At 64.8% G+C, this 12,174-nt stretch overlaps 7 protein-coding genes and 3 non-coding genes across 11 annotated transcripts in view; 4 read left to right on the plus strand and 6 right to left on the minus strand.

Moving 5' to 3' along the window:
• AMSG_04727 overlaps positions 1–1,878 on the plus strand; it is a gene marked incomplete at both ends in the record, with an annotated part of 3,434 nt that extends 1,556 nt beyond the window's left edge. Inside the window, one exon of one of the 2 annotated variants that reach the window (XM_013902944.1) lies at positions 63–1,862. In XM_013902944.1, the coding sequence (XP_013758398.1) occupies positions 63–1,862 (1,800 nt within the window). Of the gene's footprint in view, positions 1–62 lie in introns of both variants that reach the window. The other variant, XM_013902945.1, reaches the window with a different exon arrangement.
• Positions 1,879–1,918: 40 nt separating this feature from the next.
• On the minus strand, positions 1,919–3,805 carry AMSG_04728 (uncharacterized protein; the record flags this gene model as incomplete). The annotated part of the gene is made up of 1 exon (XM_013902946.1): positions 1,919–3,805. The coding sequence occupies one exon, from the start codon at positions 3,803–3,805 to the stop codon at positions 1,919–1,921; it is 1,887 nt and encodes a 628-aa protein (XP_013758400.1).
• A 1,014-nt stretch (positions 3,806–4,819) lies between these two features.
• On the plus strand, positions 4,820–4,893 carry AMSG_20019. The gene has a single exon. It is a non-coding gene; the product is annotated as a tRNA-Lys (tRNA).
• Positions 4,894–5,178: 285 nt separating this feature from the next.
• AMSG_04730 (transcription factor Dp-1) lies at positions 5,179–7,004 on the plus strand. Its single transcript, XM_013902947.1, has 3 exons — positions 5,179–5,207; positions 5,472–5,653; positions 5,787–7,004. The coding sequence occupies exons 2-3, from the start codon at positions 5,482–5,484 to the stop codon at positions 6,743–6,745; spliced, it is 1,131 nt and encodes a 376-aa protein (XP_013758401.1). The 5' UTR covers positions 5,179–5,207; positions 5,472–5,481; the 3' UTR covers positions 6,746–7,004.
• Positions 6,876–9,135, minus strand: AMSG_04731 (uncharacterized protein; the record flags this gene model as incomplete). The annotated part of the gene is made up of 1 exon (XM_013902948.1): positions 6,876–9,135. The coding sequence occupies one exon, from the start codon at positions 9,133–9,135 to the stop codon at positions 7,000–7,002; it is 2,136 nt and encodes a 711-aa protein (XP_013758402.1). The 3' UTR covers positions 6,876–6,999.
• Positions 9,136–9,312: 177 nt separating this feature from the next.
• AMSG_20020 lies at positions 9,313–9,386 on the minus strand. The gene has a single exon. It is a non-coding gene; the product is annotated as a tRNA-Lys (tRNA).
• Positions 9,387–9,412: 26 nt separating this feature from the next.
• Positions 9,413–9,486, minus strand: AMSG_20021. The gene has a single exon. It is a non-coding gene; the product is annotated as a tRNA-Lys (tRNA).
• Positions 9,487–9,500: 14 nt separating this feature from the next.
• AMSG_11816 (uncharacterized protein) lies at positions 9,501–10,741 on the minus strand. The gene has a single exon (XM_013902998.1). The coding sequence runs from the start codon at positions 10,458–10,460 to the stop codon at positions 9,795–9,797; it is 666 nt and encodes a 221-aa protein (XP_013758452.1). The 5' UTR covers positions 10,461–10,741; the 3' UTR covers positions 9,501–9,794.
• Positions 10,403–11,556, plus strand: AMSG_11817 (uncharacterized protein). Its single transcript, XM_013902999.1, has one exon. It carries the CDS (start codon positions 10,520–10,522, stop codon positions 11,072–11,074), a length of 555 nt encoding a protein of 184 aa, XP_013758453.1. The 5' UTR covers positions 10,403–10,519; the 3' UTR covers positions 11,075–11,556.
• AMSG_04734 (carrier protein) lies at positions 11,160–11,958 on the minus strand (the record flags this gene model as incomplete). Its single annotated transcript, XM_013902949.1, has 1 exon — positions 11,160–11,958. The coding sequence occupies one exon, from the start codon at positions 11,956–11,958 to the stop codon at positions 11,176–11,178; it is 783 nt and encodes a 260-aa protein (XP_013758403.1). The 3' UTR covers positions 11,160–11,175.
• Between the last annotated feature and the right edge of the window lie 216 nt (positions 11,959–12,174).

Below are 12,174 nucleotides of genomic sequence, written 5' to 3' on the forward strand. Positions count from 1 at the left end.
TGGTGGCGGCGGCTTCAAGATGGGCTGGGCGGCGGCGGCGGCACGCTGGCGGCGGCTTCAAGATGGGCGGCAACAACAACGCCGGCGGTGGTGGTGGCTTCAAGATGGGCGGCAACAACAACGCTGGCGGCGGTGGTTTCAAGATGGGCGGCAACAACAATGCTGGCGGTGGTGGCGGCTTCAAGATGGGCGGCAACAACAATGCTGGCGGTGGTGGCGGCTTCAAGATGGGCGGCAACAACAACGCCGGCGGCGGTGGTGGCTTCAAGATGGGCGGCAACAACAACGCTGGCGGCGGTGGCTTCAAGATGGGCGGCAACAACAATGCTGGTGGTGGTGGTGGCTTCAAGATGGGCGGCGGCAACGCTGGCGGCGGCGGTGGCTTCAAAATGGGCGGCGGCAACACTGGCAACAACAACGCTGGTGGCGGCGGCGGCTTCAAGATGGGCGGCGGTAACTCTGGCAACAACAACGCTGGTGGCGGTGGCGGCTTCAAGATGGGTGGCGGCGGCAACGGATCTGGTGGTGTGTTCAACAGCCAAAACCAGGTCGCTCAGGTCCAGGCGCAGGCGCAGGCGCAGATGACCAAGCTCCAGGCACAGCAAAACCAGAACGCACAGGGCCAGAACGCGCAAGGCCAGGGCCAAGGCCAGGATGGCGGAGAGCAAAAGCCGGCCGAGGGGCTCGGAGAGGCACGGTCGGCGTACGGACCCGACGTGTTCTCGGTTATCCAGTCGCTGCCGGCGCTGCCTGCCGCGCAGCCCAAGACACCGGTGGCGCACCGGCACCGCAAGACGCCGCGGTCGGCAGCGCGGATTCGTCCGCGCGGATACGCGCCGCCGGCCCAGACATCGGCGCCAGTCCCGCTGCGGACGCCACGGTCAGCGCGGACCCGGGCATCGCAGCTGGAAATCAGCAACTTGCAGGCGGTGCAGACGCCGATGGGCGGAGTCTCGGGAGCCAGCCGTGACGGCGGCGAGGAGTTCTCGATGTTCGACATGTTTGTCTCGCGAGCGCTGGTTGACGAGGAGCGGCGGTCGCGGCGGAGTGCGCGGTCGTCAGCAGCATCGTCGGCAGCCACGTCGGGCAGAACAACGCCAGCTGTTGCGCACCACCACGAGCTGGCCGACGTCGCGGTGGTTGTCACGCCGCAGCTCGACAGGCTGCGGATCTCGGGAGAGATGGAGGTTGCGCCGTCTCCAGCCGCAGAGAAGCGCCAGCCGCTGCAAACGCTGTCGTCGAACCCAAGCCAGGCGGGCAGCAGCGGCAACAAGGCCGGCAGCAGCGCGGCGCAGGCGCGCAAGGCCGACGGCTCGGTCCTCACCAACCTCGTCTCGTCGGTCTCGTCGCTGTTTGGCGCCACGGGCGGCTCGCCACACGGCAGTTCCACAGTGCCGCGGCTCTCTAAGCCCGGCTACTTTACCGAGCCGTCGATGGCAGAGCTCGCGCGCATGACCGAGGACCAGCTGCGGGCGGTGCCGAACTTTGTCATCGGCTGCAAGGGTCTCGGCTCGATCCGGTTCGCCGGCACCACCGACGTCGTTGGCCTCGACCTCGACTCGCTCGTCGAGTTTGAAAACTCTGCTGTCACCGTGTACCCGGACGGCGTAGTCAAGCACCAGCACGGCGAGAAGCTCAACAAGCCCGCCGAGGTTCGGCTCCACTCATACCCCAAGTCCAAGGCCAAGTCGCGGAGCAAGAGCCGGACGAGCGCAGGCGTGTCCAGCAAGCGCATTGCCAAGCATCGCGAGCGGCTCCGCAAGGCCACTGAGCGCGCCGGTGCCGAGTTTATCTCCTATGACGCTGATGACCGCAAGCCCGAGGGGCTCTGGGTCTTCCGCGTCGACAGCTTTGACTCGTAAACTACAAACGAACAAAGCGGGCGATGGATGAGGGCCGAGCCGGCAAAGCTCAACGTTTAAGACTCCCCACTCAGAGAGGTGGCCTCCGACGAGAGCTCGCCGTCGTCGCGCGAGAGCCGAGAAACCCGCGACATTTGCGAGTCGTCGTCGGAGCCCGAGACAGAGGTTGGCGCACCAGCGCACACAACCTCATCATCATAGTCATAGTCGGACGACTCTGAGTTGACGCCGGCCTCCACCCGAGCCTTGTACTGCGAGTGGAGATCAGCCATCGAGACAAAGGTAGAAATGGCGCCCACCTGCGAGGCGGCAAGCCTGCGGAGGTGGGCAATGACCCTGTCTTCAGAGGCGATGGCAGCCTCGAGTGTGTCAACACGCGCAGTAGCGTCGGCGATGGCAGAGGTTTCAGCGTGGAGAACGGCCTGAAGGCGGGCAACCTCCTTGCGCAACAGCTTCTGCACAAACTTGGGATCTGACGCCGGCGCTGTGCCGGCAAAGACCGAAGGCCGCAAGTCCTTGAACCGCCCGATGGCCTTGGAGAGCGCGGTCGAGCCGTCAGATTCTCCACAAGTCTCGCCGAGCCGCTTTCGCTGGCGCGTTGCCTCGGCCGAAGCCTGGAGCTTAGCTGAGATCCGGCGCATGATCTTGCCGGCAACCACCCGCTCGTTGCGGGTCGACTCGTGCGAGGCGACTACGTGCGAGGCCGAGAGGAGCCAGAGCCTCTGCTTTGGCCCGACCTTGAGGAACAGGTTCATCGAGTGGATGTGGTGGTGACGGACCGAGAAGACGCGGACATGGTTGGCAATGTCAAAGGCGAGCTTGTGAACTTTGTCGCGGAGGAACTCGTCCGACTCTCGGAGCGCCCACGGGACAGCGACAGACGGTGGGTTGCGGCCCTCGAAAACCTGCAGCCTGGTTGCGAGATCGACGTTGTCATCTTCAAACGCGTGGACGTTGCGGCGGCGCTCGAGGGTGGTGTCGAGGCCGGCGTAGGCGACTTTGATGGTCTCGTTGTGCACGCCGTGCGGATCGACAAACCGCTGCAGCACCATGTACTGGGTCATGGCCGACTCTTCAAAGGCCTCGTCAAACGACTCGGCGGTGAGGTACTTGACCGACATAAACGACTCGTCGCCGCCAACGTTGTGCCGGACCTTGGTGAGGGTGGCGAGCACAGGCCCGCGCCGGTACGAGGTCTCTCGCATGAGCGCCGCCCGCACAGTTGAGAGTCGGAGTCGGTCCTGCCGCTTCTTGAGAATGCGCCCGTCCTTGGACATGAAGAGCCACTCGGCGGGCGCGCCGTCGATAAACAGCACCGTGTCTGGAATGAGGACGCCAGGGCACGACTCGAGATCGTCGTTCTTGAGATAGACGTAGTGCAGAAAGTTGGGCACCATTCGCTGCGTCTCCATCCCGGCCAGCGAGTGGTACTCGACGTCGATGCAGGCAAAAGCCGAGTTGAGGGCGGTTGTCGACCCGCCACGCCCAAACTGGCCGCGGATCCGCGACTCAAAGGCGAGCGTCGTCTCGGACCTGCGCGAGATCAGCCCCTCGCCAGGCCTCGCCACATCGGCTGCTGTCTTGCGCTTTCGCCGCCGCCGCCGCCGCTGCCGTCCGCTACTTAAGCCACGGGCCGGCACGCCGTCGCGCCCGCCACCGTCGTCGTCGTCATCGGACCAAAGCGCGGAGCCCTGGCGGACCATCAGATAGTCGATCTGGCCAACCGAGCAGTTGAGCGCGTTTGGCGGCTGCAACCGCATGCCGCCGCCGTCGGCCGAGTACGCTGAGTCGTAGCCCGAGTACGCGTACGAGTACGAGTCGTTCGACCCATCGCCGGGCGCTGGCGTGAACGACACATGCCGCACCCTATCACGAGCCGTGTCTGTGATCCGCCGCATCGAGGCGTCTGACGAGCCCGAGCCCGAGCCTGAGCCTGAGCCCATACCTCCAGCCTCTGTCTCGAGTGTCATCCGTGACCCACGCTGCGAGAGTGAGCGAGTCCGCGGCGAACGGACAGCTGCCGAGCGTGGCCTCCGCGAGACCGGGCGCAGCCGCCGAGGAACCATGGCGAGCAGAGGAGGGCAAGGGGGGGGAGGGGGGGAGGAGGAGAGAGAGAGAGAGAGAGAGAGAGAGAAAAGCGAGAGGAGGCGTCAGACCAGCGAGTGGCTGCTTGCAGTTAGCCGCCGCTGTCGAGACAAGTGCGAAGTTTGGTCGTGGTTGGCCCTCGACCTCACACGGTGGTGACACGACCGTTGGCCGGCAGCCCGAGCGGCAGCCGCGGCTCGGCGCGACTGGCGGGCTCCGGGGCGGATGACTCGAGGGATGGGTCGACGAGGCGAAGAGGAAGCGTTGTTGGTGGATGGGTGGCTCGCCCGAGCATGGGCAGACGGTGGAGCGGCCGAGAGGTCGGCGTGGAGCGCGTCGATGTCGCCAAGGAAGCGCAGCGTGGCGCTGTCCGACTCGCTCCGGCAAGGGAGTGGCGAGCCTGTCGAGGCGGACGAGCGCAGGGCTGGGAACGGGCGCGGGACGCGACGTACCTGGCGGGAAAGCCGCCGGTGGAGGACAGCCGAGTGCAACTCAGCGGCGAGAAGGTCGTGGACCTCTTTGCGCATGGCAGCATCGAGGTCCTTGACCATCCGCTTCGCCCGTCGTGCCCGCTTTCGCTCGGTCTCGAGCTTGTTGGTCAGCTCGCACAACACGCCGCGATCGCGCGCAAAGTCCACAGGCCGAGGCCATGAGAAAGTTGCCTCCATACGCATCGGCGGATGATAGACAAGTAGCTGAAGGAGTATGGGGTTAGAGAAACAACAATAGCTGTGTGGCGTCGAGTGTTGTGGCGCAAAGAGGAAGAGATCGGGGCAGGAGTCCCGAGTGGGGGGTTTAGGAGCGGGGCGGGAAGCGGGGAGGCAAAGCAATGCTGCGTATAAATTAGTGTATTCTCCTCTTCACCTTCAACAGCCTCCATAGCTCAGTTCGGTAGAGCGACAGACTCTTAATCTGTCGGCCGTGGGTTCGAGCCCCACTGGGGGCTGATTTTTTTTGCCTCCCCGTCGACCCTCCTCCCAGCTTCATCACAATAGTCCGCTACCTTCCAGCGAGAGCGATAGCTGGCACAGTCTAGATGCAGTAGCAGCCAGTTGTGCAATGCGCAGGTATAAGTACGGGTGATCATGGGGTGAGAGGTTGATTACTCGCCGCAAGGTGCGCCCGAGATGGACGGAAAGCGGAGCAGCAGCCGGCGAGCCCAAGCCTCGCGGGCGAACCAAGGCACGGGGAGGAAGGAGGATGCCAAGGGAGGTGACACCTCACGTGGTGAAGCAGGACGGGTACCCGCGAGTTCACAGGGTAAGCACGGGAACATTAACGAAGAGGAGGAGGGGCCAGAGGGTGGGTGGTATGGTGGAAAGCAGTGGGGGGGGGGAGGGGGGCTGGCTTGGCGCGCGCGCCAGACGGCGTGTGGGGCTGGCGGGCGGGCGGGGGAAAAATGGGCGCGGAGAGCACGGTGGGCATGGGGAAGGACGAGGAACGGGGAGGGGGTACAGGGGGTGCGCAGGGGAGGCGAGAGCGAGGGAGAAGCTCACACCGGTACTGGGCACGTGTGGGCGACAGAGGCAGGAGGATGGACAGTGGAGCTGATGCGCTGCTCCAGACGGAGATGTTGGACCTTATTGCCGACTCGGGACTCGCCGAGCTGGCCAAGGACTCGGGCCTAGTCTCGGCCTCGGGCATGCTCAATACGCCCGGCTCCAGCCGTGGTCAATCGACTCAAGCACAGGATCCGCCCGCTTCTCGTACGTGATGCTGCCACCAGAGTGCCCCCCTTCCCCCCCCCCCCCCCTCCCTTCCCCCCTCCCCCTCCCCTTCCGCCGAGTGTGACTCACCTCCATCGTACTTGTGTATGGGCGCGGGTGATGGAACCATCAGTCGATCATATCAATCTGCCGATGCTGCCGCCGCTGGGCGGACTGCCGGGCTCGCCGCTTGTTGGCAGCGGGAAGAAGCGTGGGCGCGAGGGTGAGGATGAAGTGAGAGTCGGGCGGGGCTCACTGGAGGAGGTGGCAACGGCAGCGCTGGTGGCAAGCTCGCGGCGGGCGTCTGTGGCATCGACACCGACGCCTCGGCGGCGGAAGCGATCCTCATCCAAGGCGCCCGGCTCAACGGCCAAGAACGCCGGGCTGCGGCACTTTTCGATGCGTGTGTGCCAAAAGGTGCGGCAGAAGGGCCAGACGACGTACGACGAGGTGGCGACCGAGCTGGTCAACGAAATTGTGGCGGCCGAGGCGGCCGAGGGCAAGACCAACTCGAACCAGAAGAACATCCGGCGGCGGGTGTATGATGCGCTCAACGTGTTGATGGCGATGGACATCATCTCGCGCGAGAAAAAGGTCATCTCGTGGCTTGGTCTCCCGTCGAGCGAAGTCGGCGAGTGCGACCAGGTCCGCAAGCGCATTGCAGCGAGGACGGCGTCGATTGCCCAGAAGAAGCACCATCTGCAAGAGCTGTTGACCCAGGTGGTGACGCTTAACAACCTTGTCGAGCGCAACACCAATCGGCGGCGCAAGCTGCAGCGCAATCTTGCGGGCAACGCCGTGGCGTCCAGCATCCGGTCTGGAGGGCGGTCGACGGTTGCGCTCGACATGGGTCCCCTCTTCGCGTCGTCCCCGAACGAGTCACCGGTCTCGTCGCCACGGCGGTCGTCGCGGAGACGAGCGTCGTCGCCGGTGGCGGAGGAGCCGGTGGCGGAGAAGGGGGGGTGGCGGTGGTTGAGGACGCAGCGTCGCTTGTTGACGAGCTCGACGCCGGCTTTACGGCCGAAGACGATGCCGAGCAGAACCGGCTCTACCTCCCGTTCATTGTCGTCAACACACCACGTGACACGGTGATTGACTGCGAGATGGCGGTTGACCGCTCAGACTTTTTCTTCAACTTTTCCCAGCCATTTGAAATCCACGATGACAACGAGATTCTCAAGCGCATGGGCCTGCAGTTTCTCACCTCTCAAGTCCGCGACACGTACATTCCCAAGGAGCTGCAGAACTTTCTGCCGGCTTCGCTGGTAGTTGCCGATCCCGCACCGTCCGAGTGATCGCTTGGAGCGTCGACAACGTGCGGCTATTAACATCATCATCGGAAACAGCTACATCGAGTCCGAGTCTGACAGCGCAAATGACATGTTGCCTGCTGCCGCCGGAGCCGGCTCTGTAGCCGGCGCTCCGTCGGGCTCAGAGTCTGAGTCGGAAAGCACGTAGCCGGACTCGCCCCCGGTAGTCGGCGCTCTGGTCATCGGCGCTCCACCATCATCCGAGTCTGACTCGGAGAGCACATAGCCCGAGGCGCTGGAAGGTGGCGCAGGCTTCTGTCGCGGCGTCATCGGCGGCGACGGCGAGAGCGAGATGTCGAGGACCGACGGCGCCCGAGTCGACGGCGGCGAGAGCGGAGGCGACCGCGACCGCGACTGCGACAGCGACCGCGACCGGGTCATGCCACCCTGCTGCTCCGGCGACGAGCCTGCGACTGCCCGTGCGGCGTCCAGCTGGGCCTGCAGCGCGACAATGCAGGCCTCGAGCTGGCTGCGCTCAGCCTCGGCGCGCCCGGCACGCTGCTCGGCGACGTCAAGACGGGCCCGGAGGCTCTGGATTTCAGAGGCCGGCGCTGGAGACGGGGCAGCAGCCTCAGCGGCCGCCGCCTTGGTCGCCTCGCACTCGGCCTTGAGCTTGCGGATTTGGCCGGACAGCTGGTTTCTTGTCCGCCGGAGCGCATCGCGGGCCTTCTTCTCGGCCGCTTTGCTTGCCGCTTGATGCTGGCTGAGCTTGGAAGTGAGGGCGTCATACTGCTTGCGCCCGGCTGCAAGCTTGTCTTTGAGCCGGCCAACAGCGGTCATCAAGTCGCGCTTGTCTTGCTTGAGGGTGAGGAGCGTCAGCGACTCTTGCGACGATTGGGCGGCGGCAAGGGCTTTGGCCAGATTACTGCTCTGGCGCTTTTCGCGGACAAGAGCAGCGCGGAGCTCGCGAACCCTGGCACGAGCCTTTTTGTACTCTTCCTGTGCCCGCCACTTGATCCTCGTGTGCTCGCGAAGGAGCGAGCGCTGCCACTCATCAAGCGCAGCCGCGAGCTGGTCGTCGGTCTCGATCTGCCCGCCACAAGATGGGGCCCGTGCATGAGCAGCCTTCAGGAGTGCAACTGCCTCCTGCGGCTCGAGGCCTACTTGAGCCAGCCTACGGCGTGCCAGCTCGCGTGCCTTCATCACCATCAGCTCGCCGACCAGTTCGCGGTTGGCCGCCTCTTGCCGCTCTAGAAGCAACCGCGAGCGCGTGAGTTTGCGGGCGAGCTCAGATGGCGCGCTCCGCAGCTTGCTCCCACTCTTACCTCCATGTACGTTTTCCTCGTTGGCAACCATGGTGAGAATGCCATCGCGAAGCTCATCGAGCACGTCATAAAGCTCTGCCAGCTCGTCGAGCGAAGCGTGAGACGACGACATCGACAGGTCGTGCGCAGCCGTAGTGCTGTGCTGTGGCTTGGAAGCAGGCGCAGCTAGAGGCTCCGGCTCAAGATCCTCGCTTTGCAGTGCCGTCGACGGTGTCATGAACACAAGATTGCGGGCGAGGGGAGCGCTTCCGTGGCTGCCATCGCTGGCAGGAGTGGCCGGAGGCAGCGACTCGTCAAGCGCGAGGCTGTCATCGACGGCCGACAAGGGCGAGAGGGTGACGTCGAGCGGAGACGTCAAAGCTGGCGGAGGAAGTGTGTCGTCAAGCACCAGCGAGTCATCGTCAGTGTCGTCTGCCGGTGGCAGCGTGTCGTCCATCGGCGGCAGTGTCTCGTCGAGCTCCGGCTGGAGGGAATCGTCGCCGGCATTGGGCTCGACGGAAATGAGCGGCGCAGAGACGGCTGCGACTGCGGCAGCCATAGAGTCGAAATCGAGCGAATGAGTGGGAACCGGCTCGGGCACGAGCGCAGGCGCGGGCGCATGTGTGAGAGCGGGTCGAGGTGCAGGCGCCGACGCGGGCGGAGGGGCGGATACAGGCGCAGGCGCTGGATCGAGCAGTGGTTGGGCGGGCGCCGGCGATGGCGGGACATGCGACGGCGGCTCAATGCCTGCCGAGCGCATGGCGTCGACGAGCGAAGGTGTTGGTGGGAGGGCGAGGTCAAAGTCGTCGAGGCCGGCACCGAGGCCGAAGCCGTCGACTTCGTCACCGCTGCGGGAGTCACCCGAGTCCGACGGCAGCGCAAAGAGCTCGCCCGTGTTGATAGTCTCCACAGACTCGCTGTCCGACATGGTGCGGGTGCGTGTCGGGTGGGCGCGTGGGCGGGGTGAGGTGGCTCTCGATCCAGCAAGTTGCCACGGGTGGTTGGCGCCAAATCAAGTGAAGCCATGCGGTGGCACCGGCGGTTTGCGTGGCAGGGGGGGAGGGGGGAGGGTCGCCTTTCATGCCAAAAAAAAGATCAAATCATCAGCCCCCAGTGGGGCTCGAACCCACGGCCGACAGATTAAGAGTCTGTCGCTCTACCGAACTGAGCTATGGAGGCAATTAATGATGATTTGAAAAAGAAGCAGCCCCCAGTGGGGCTCGAACCCACGGCCGACAGATTAAGAGTCTGTCGCTCTACCGAACTGAGCTATGGAGGCTGTTGAGTTGGAGCGGTGAAAGTCTACATTTTTACTAGTACATTGCTTTGTAAGCTGAGAACAATGGATCGACCTGCCATGACTCGCCTACGGAGAACGTGGCGCCCGTCGTCGAGCGCGTCGTGCGCCGGACGCGCAGCAGGCGCAGGCAGCGCCGTGAGCGTGGTCGCTCTTACGCCCGGACCGCGGGCGCTGGCGCTGGCCACCTGGGCGGGAGCGATGACGCGAGGTGCTGGATGCCTGGATGCCTGTCCGCACGCCTCAGCAGCAAAGAGGCGACGGCAGGTCTCAAAGCGAAGCCTAGCTAGCTACGGATAGAAGATGGTGGGATCGGCGTCGTCTCCACTTGGCAGGCCATTGCGGATGGTGTCGGCGGCGACGGTGATGGTGCTCGCCAACTCATCAACAACCTTGCCGATGATCGACTTGCTTGCGGCGGTGGGCGAGGTTGGAGAGAGAAGCGTCGGTGCCGAGTCTGACAGCGGCGACGACGGGGCGCTGCTCGACGCGCCGCCACTGTCGCCGCCGTCGCCAGAGGTGTCGAGACTGAGGTTCCAGTCTGTGTGCGGCGACGAGGCAGCAAAGATGGCCTGCGCCTCGATGCCGTCGAGAACACCATGGATCCAGGCTGGATCCTTCATGGCGCCAGCAGCAGTCGAGCCGAGATGCGCCGAGTCAACCTTTGGCATGTGTTCGTTGCCAAGCGCGTCGACGACGGCCCGTGAGCCCAGGCCTGAGCCCAGGCCGGGGCCCGGAGCCCATCCGGCTCCGCCGGGTCCTGCACCAATGCGGCCGTTGCGGCCTCCGATGTTCGCAGCTTGAGCCATGACGTGATCTTGTTCTCTTACCTCTGTGTCGAGTCGAGTGTGGCGGCGTTGAGCGCGAGAGAGTTCTTCACGAACAATCCGCCTTTTGACTCCTTCCCCGTGGCGCCCGGACTTATCGGCCTTCTGCGCCGACCCCTCTGCATCCATTAGTAGCCGGCGGTGGGAGAAGTATGCCACACTGGTAGAGAGGGCATGCAGAGTGCGTGATGACGGTGTCGTTTCCCGTGCTTGTGGAGCCTGGCGTGGCGTTTGCGCGCGGAGGATGGGTTCAGGTGCCCAGGCCCGATCAGCAACCTGCCACGGGCCACGGCATGCCAGTCGGCAATCTCACCTGTTGGCACTCTCAACAGACATCAGCTCCCTATGATGTTGGCATCGGCTGTGCTACCAGCGTCGGTGGCCTGGGCAGCAGCCGGCGACGAGAGCGGATGGCGGCACCCGGGCTCATCGCCGCAGGCAACGTACAGGTGTCCCTCGCGCAGCTCGTCGGTCCGCTCCACAGCCCTGCCCGAGACGGCGTCCACAAGGCGGACAACAGTTCCGGTGATACACCAGCGACCAGCAGTGGTGAGGCCGACAAGGACGTCCGCCAGCGCAGCACCACCGTCAACAAAGACCACCTCGCCGTCGTCGGCAGCGTCGCCGTCCCGGACAAGGCGGACAGCAGGCATAGCGCTTCCTCCAGCAACCGACCAACAACAAGATTGGCTGCGGTGTGGCTGGCTACCGCACAGTATGTCTGCGGGCGTAGCGTGAGGTGAAGTGGTGTTCCTCTGGAGACGGAGCCTGCTGTTTCCTGCCAACGGCGTGGCGCGCCAACTGCTCTCAGGCACCCCGACTGATACACGGGGGAGGGGCCATGTTACTCGTCATCCTCACTGTCAGCAACACGCATGAGCATCCGCTTGGCGGCCTCGTAGATGCCAAAGAAGACAAAGCCGCCGATAGAGATCCACATGACCCGCGGCTGGATGCCGGCAAAGAGGGCACGGGCGCCCTCGTCGCGGGCAATGGTACGGATGGTTGATATCGTCGACGGAGGGCCAGCCGCGGACGCCTCGGCGAGCATAATGCGGGTCTTGGCCACGTCAAGCGGGGTGGTGATAGCAGCGGCAATGCCACCGGCCACAGAGCCGCATGCTGCTGCCTCAACTGACGACGGCGCGGACCGGTCGCCCACGGCGGCGAGCCGGACCTTGAACGCCTCGTAGAGCGGAAACTGGATAAAGGCAAACGGGATCTCGCGCATGACCGTTGTGCCGTAGCCGCGGAAAAAGGCGCGGATGCCCTCGGCCTTCCACGCAGCCCGCGCAGCGTCGACCAGTCGATCGTACTGCCGCGTCTGCAGCCGCTGCTTCATCACCTCGGTAGGGACCCGGACGCAGCACGCTGCCACTTCGCCCAGCGATGCTGCCGTCATGTGGGTCACTGGCCCGCCGCCTAGCAGCGGCGTAAGATGGCTTTTTGCCGTCTCGTACGTGGTGAAGAACAGCGCGGCGCCCGGCGCAGACCCGATGACCGCCGACGATAGCCCGCGGTACACCCCCGAGAACCCGCCCGCCGCCCGGAAGCCCTCCTTGCTCTGCAGCCTCGTCTTGATCGTGTCGATCGGATACAGCGCCACGTCCACGCCTGTCCCAGCCATCCCCCCGGCCTATCCCACGATGTGCTCGTCAGTTCCGGCTGCCGCTCCCTACCGCTGCCGCCCCCCCCCCCCCTCCCCCCACCCACCCCCCCATACAATCACAACCACTGAAATCCTGGAGCGCCCGGGAAAGGAACTTCTGGCCGATTGTGTCCACCTGGCTGCTGCCCTCTTCCCGCGCTGCAGAGATGGGTCCCCCCCGTCGACGGAGACACT

Source organism: Thecamonas trahens (genome assembly GCF_000142905.1).
Source record: "Thecamonas trahens ATCC 50062 unplaced genomic scaffold supercont1.20, whole genome shotgun sequence".
NCBI classification, from domain to species: Eukaryota; order Apusomonadida; family Apusomonadidae; genus Thecamonas; species Thecamonas trahens.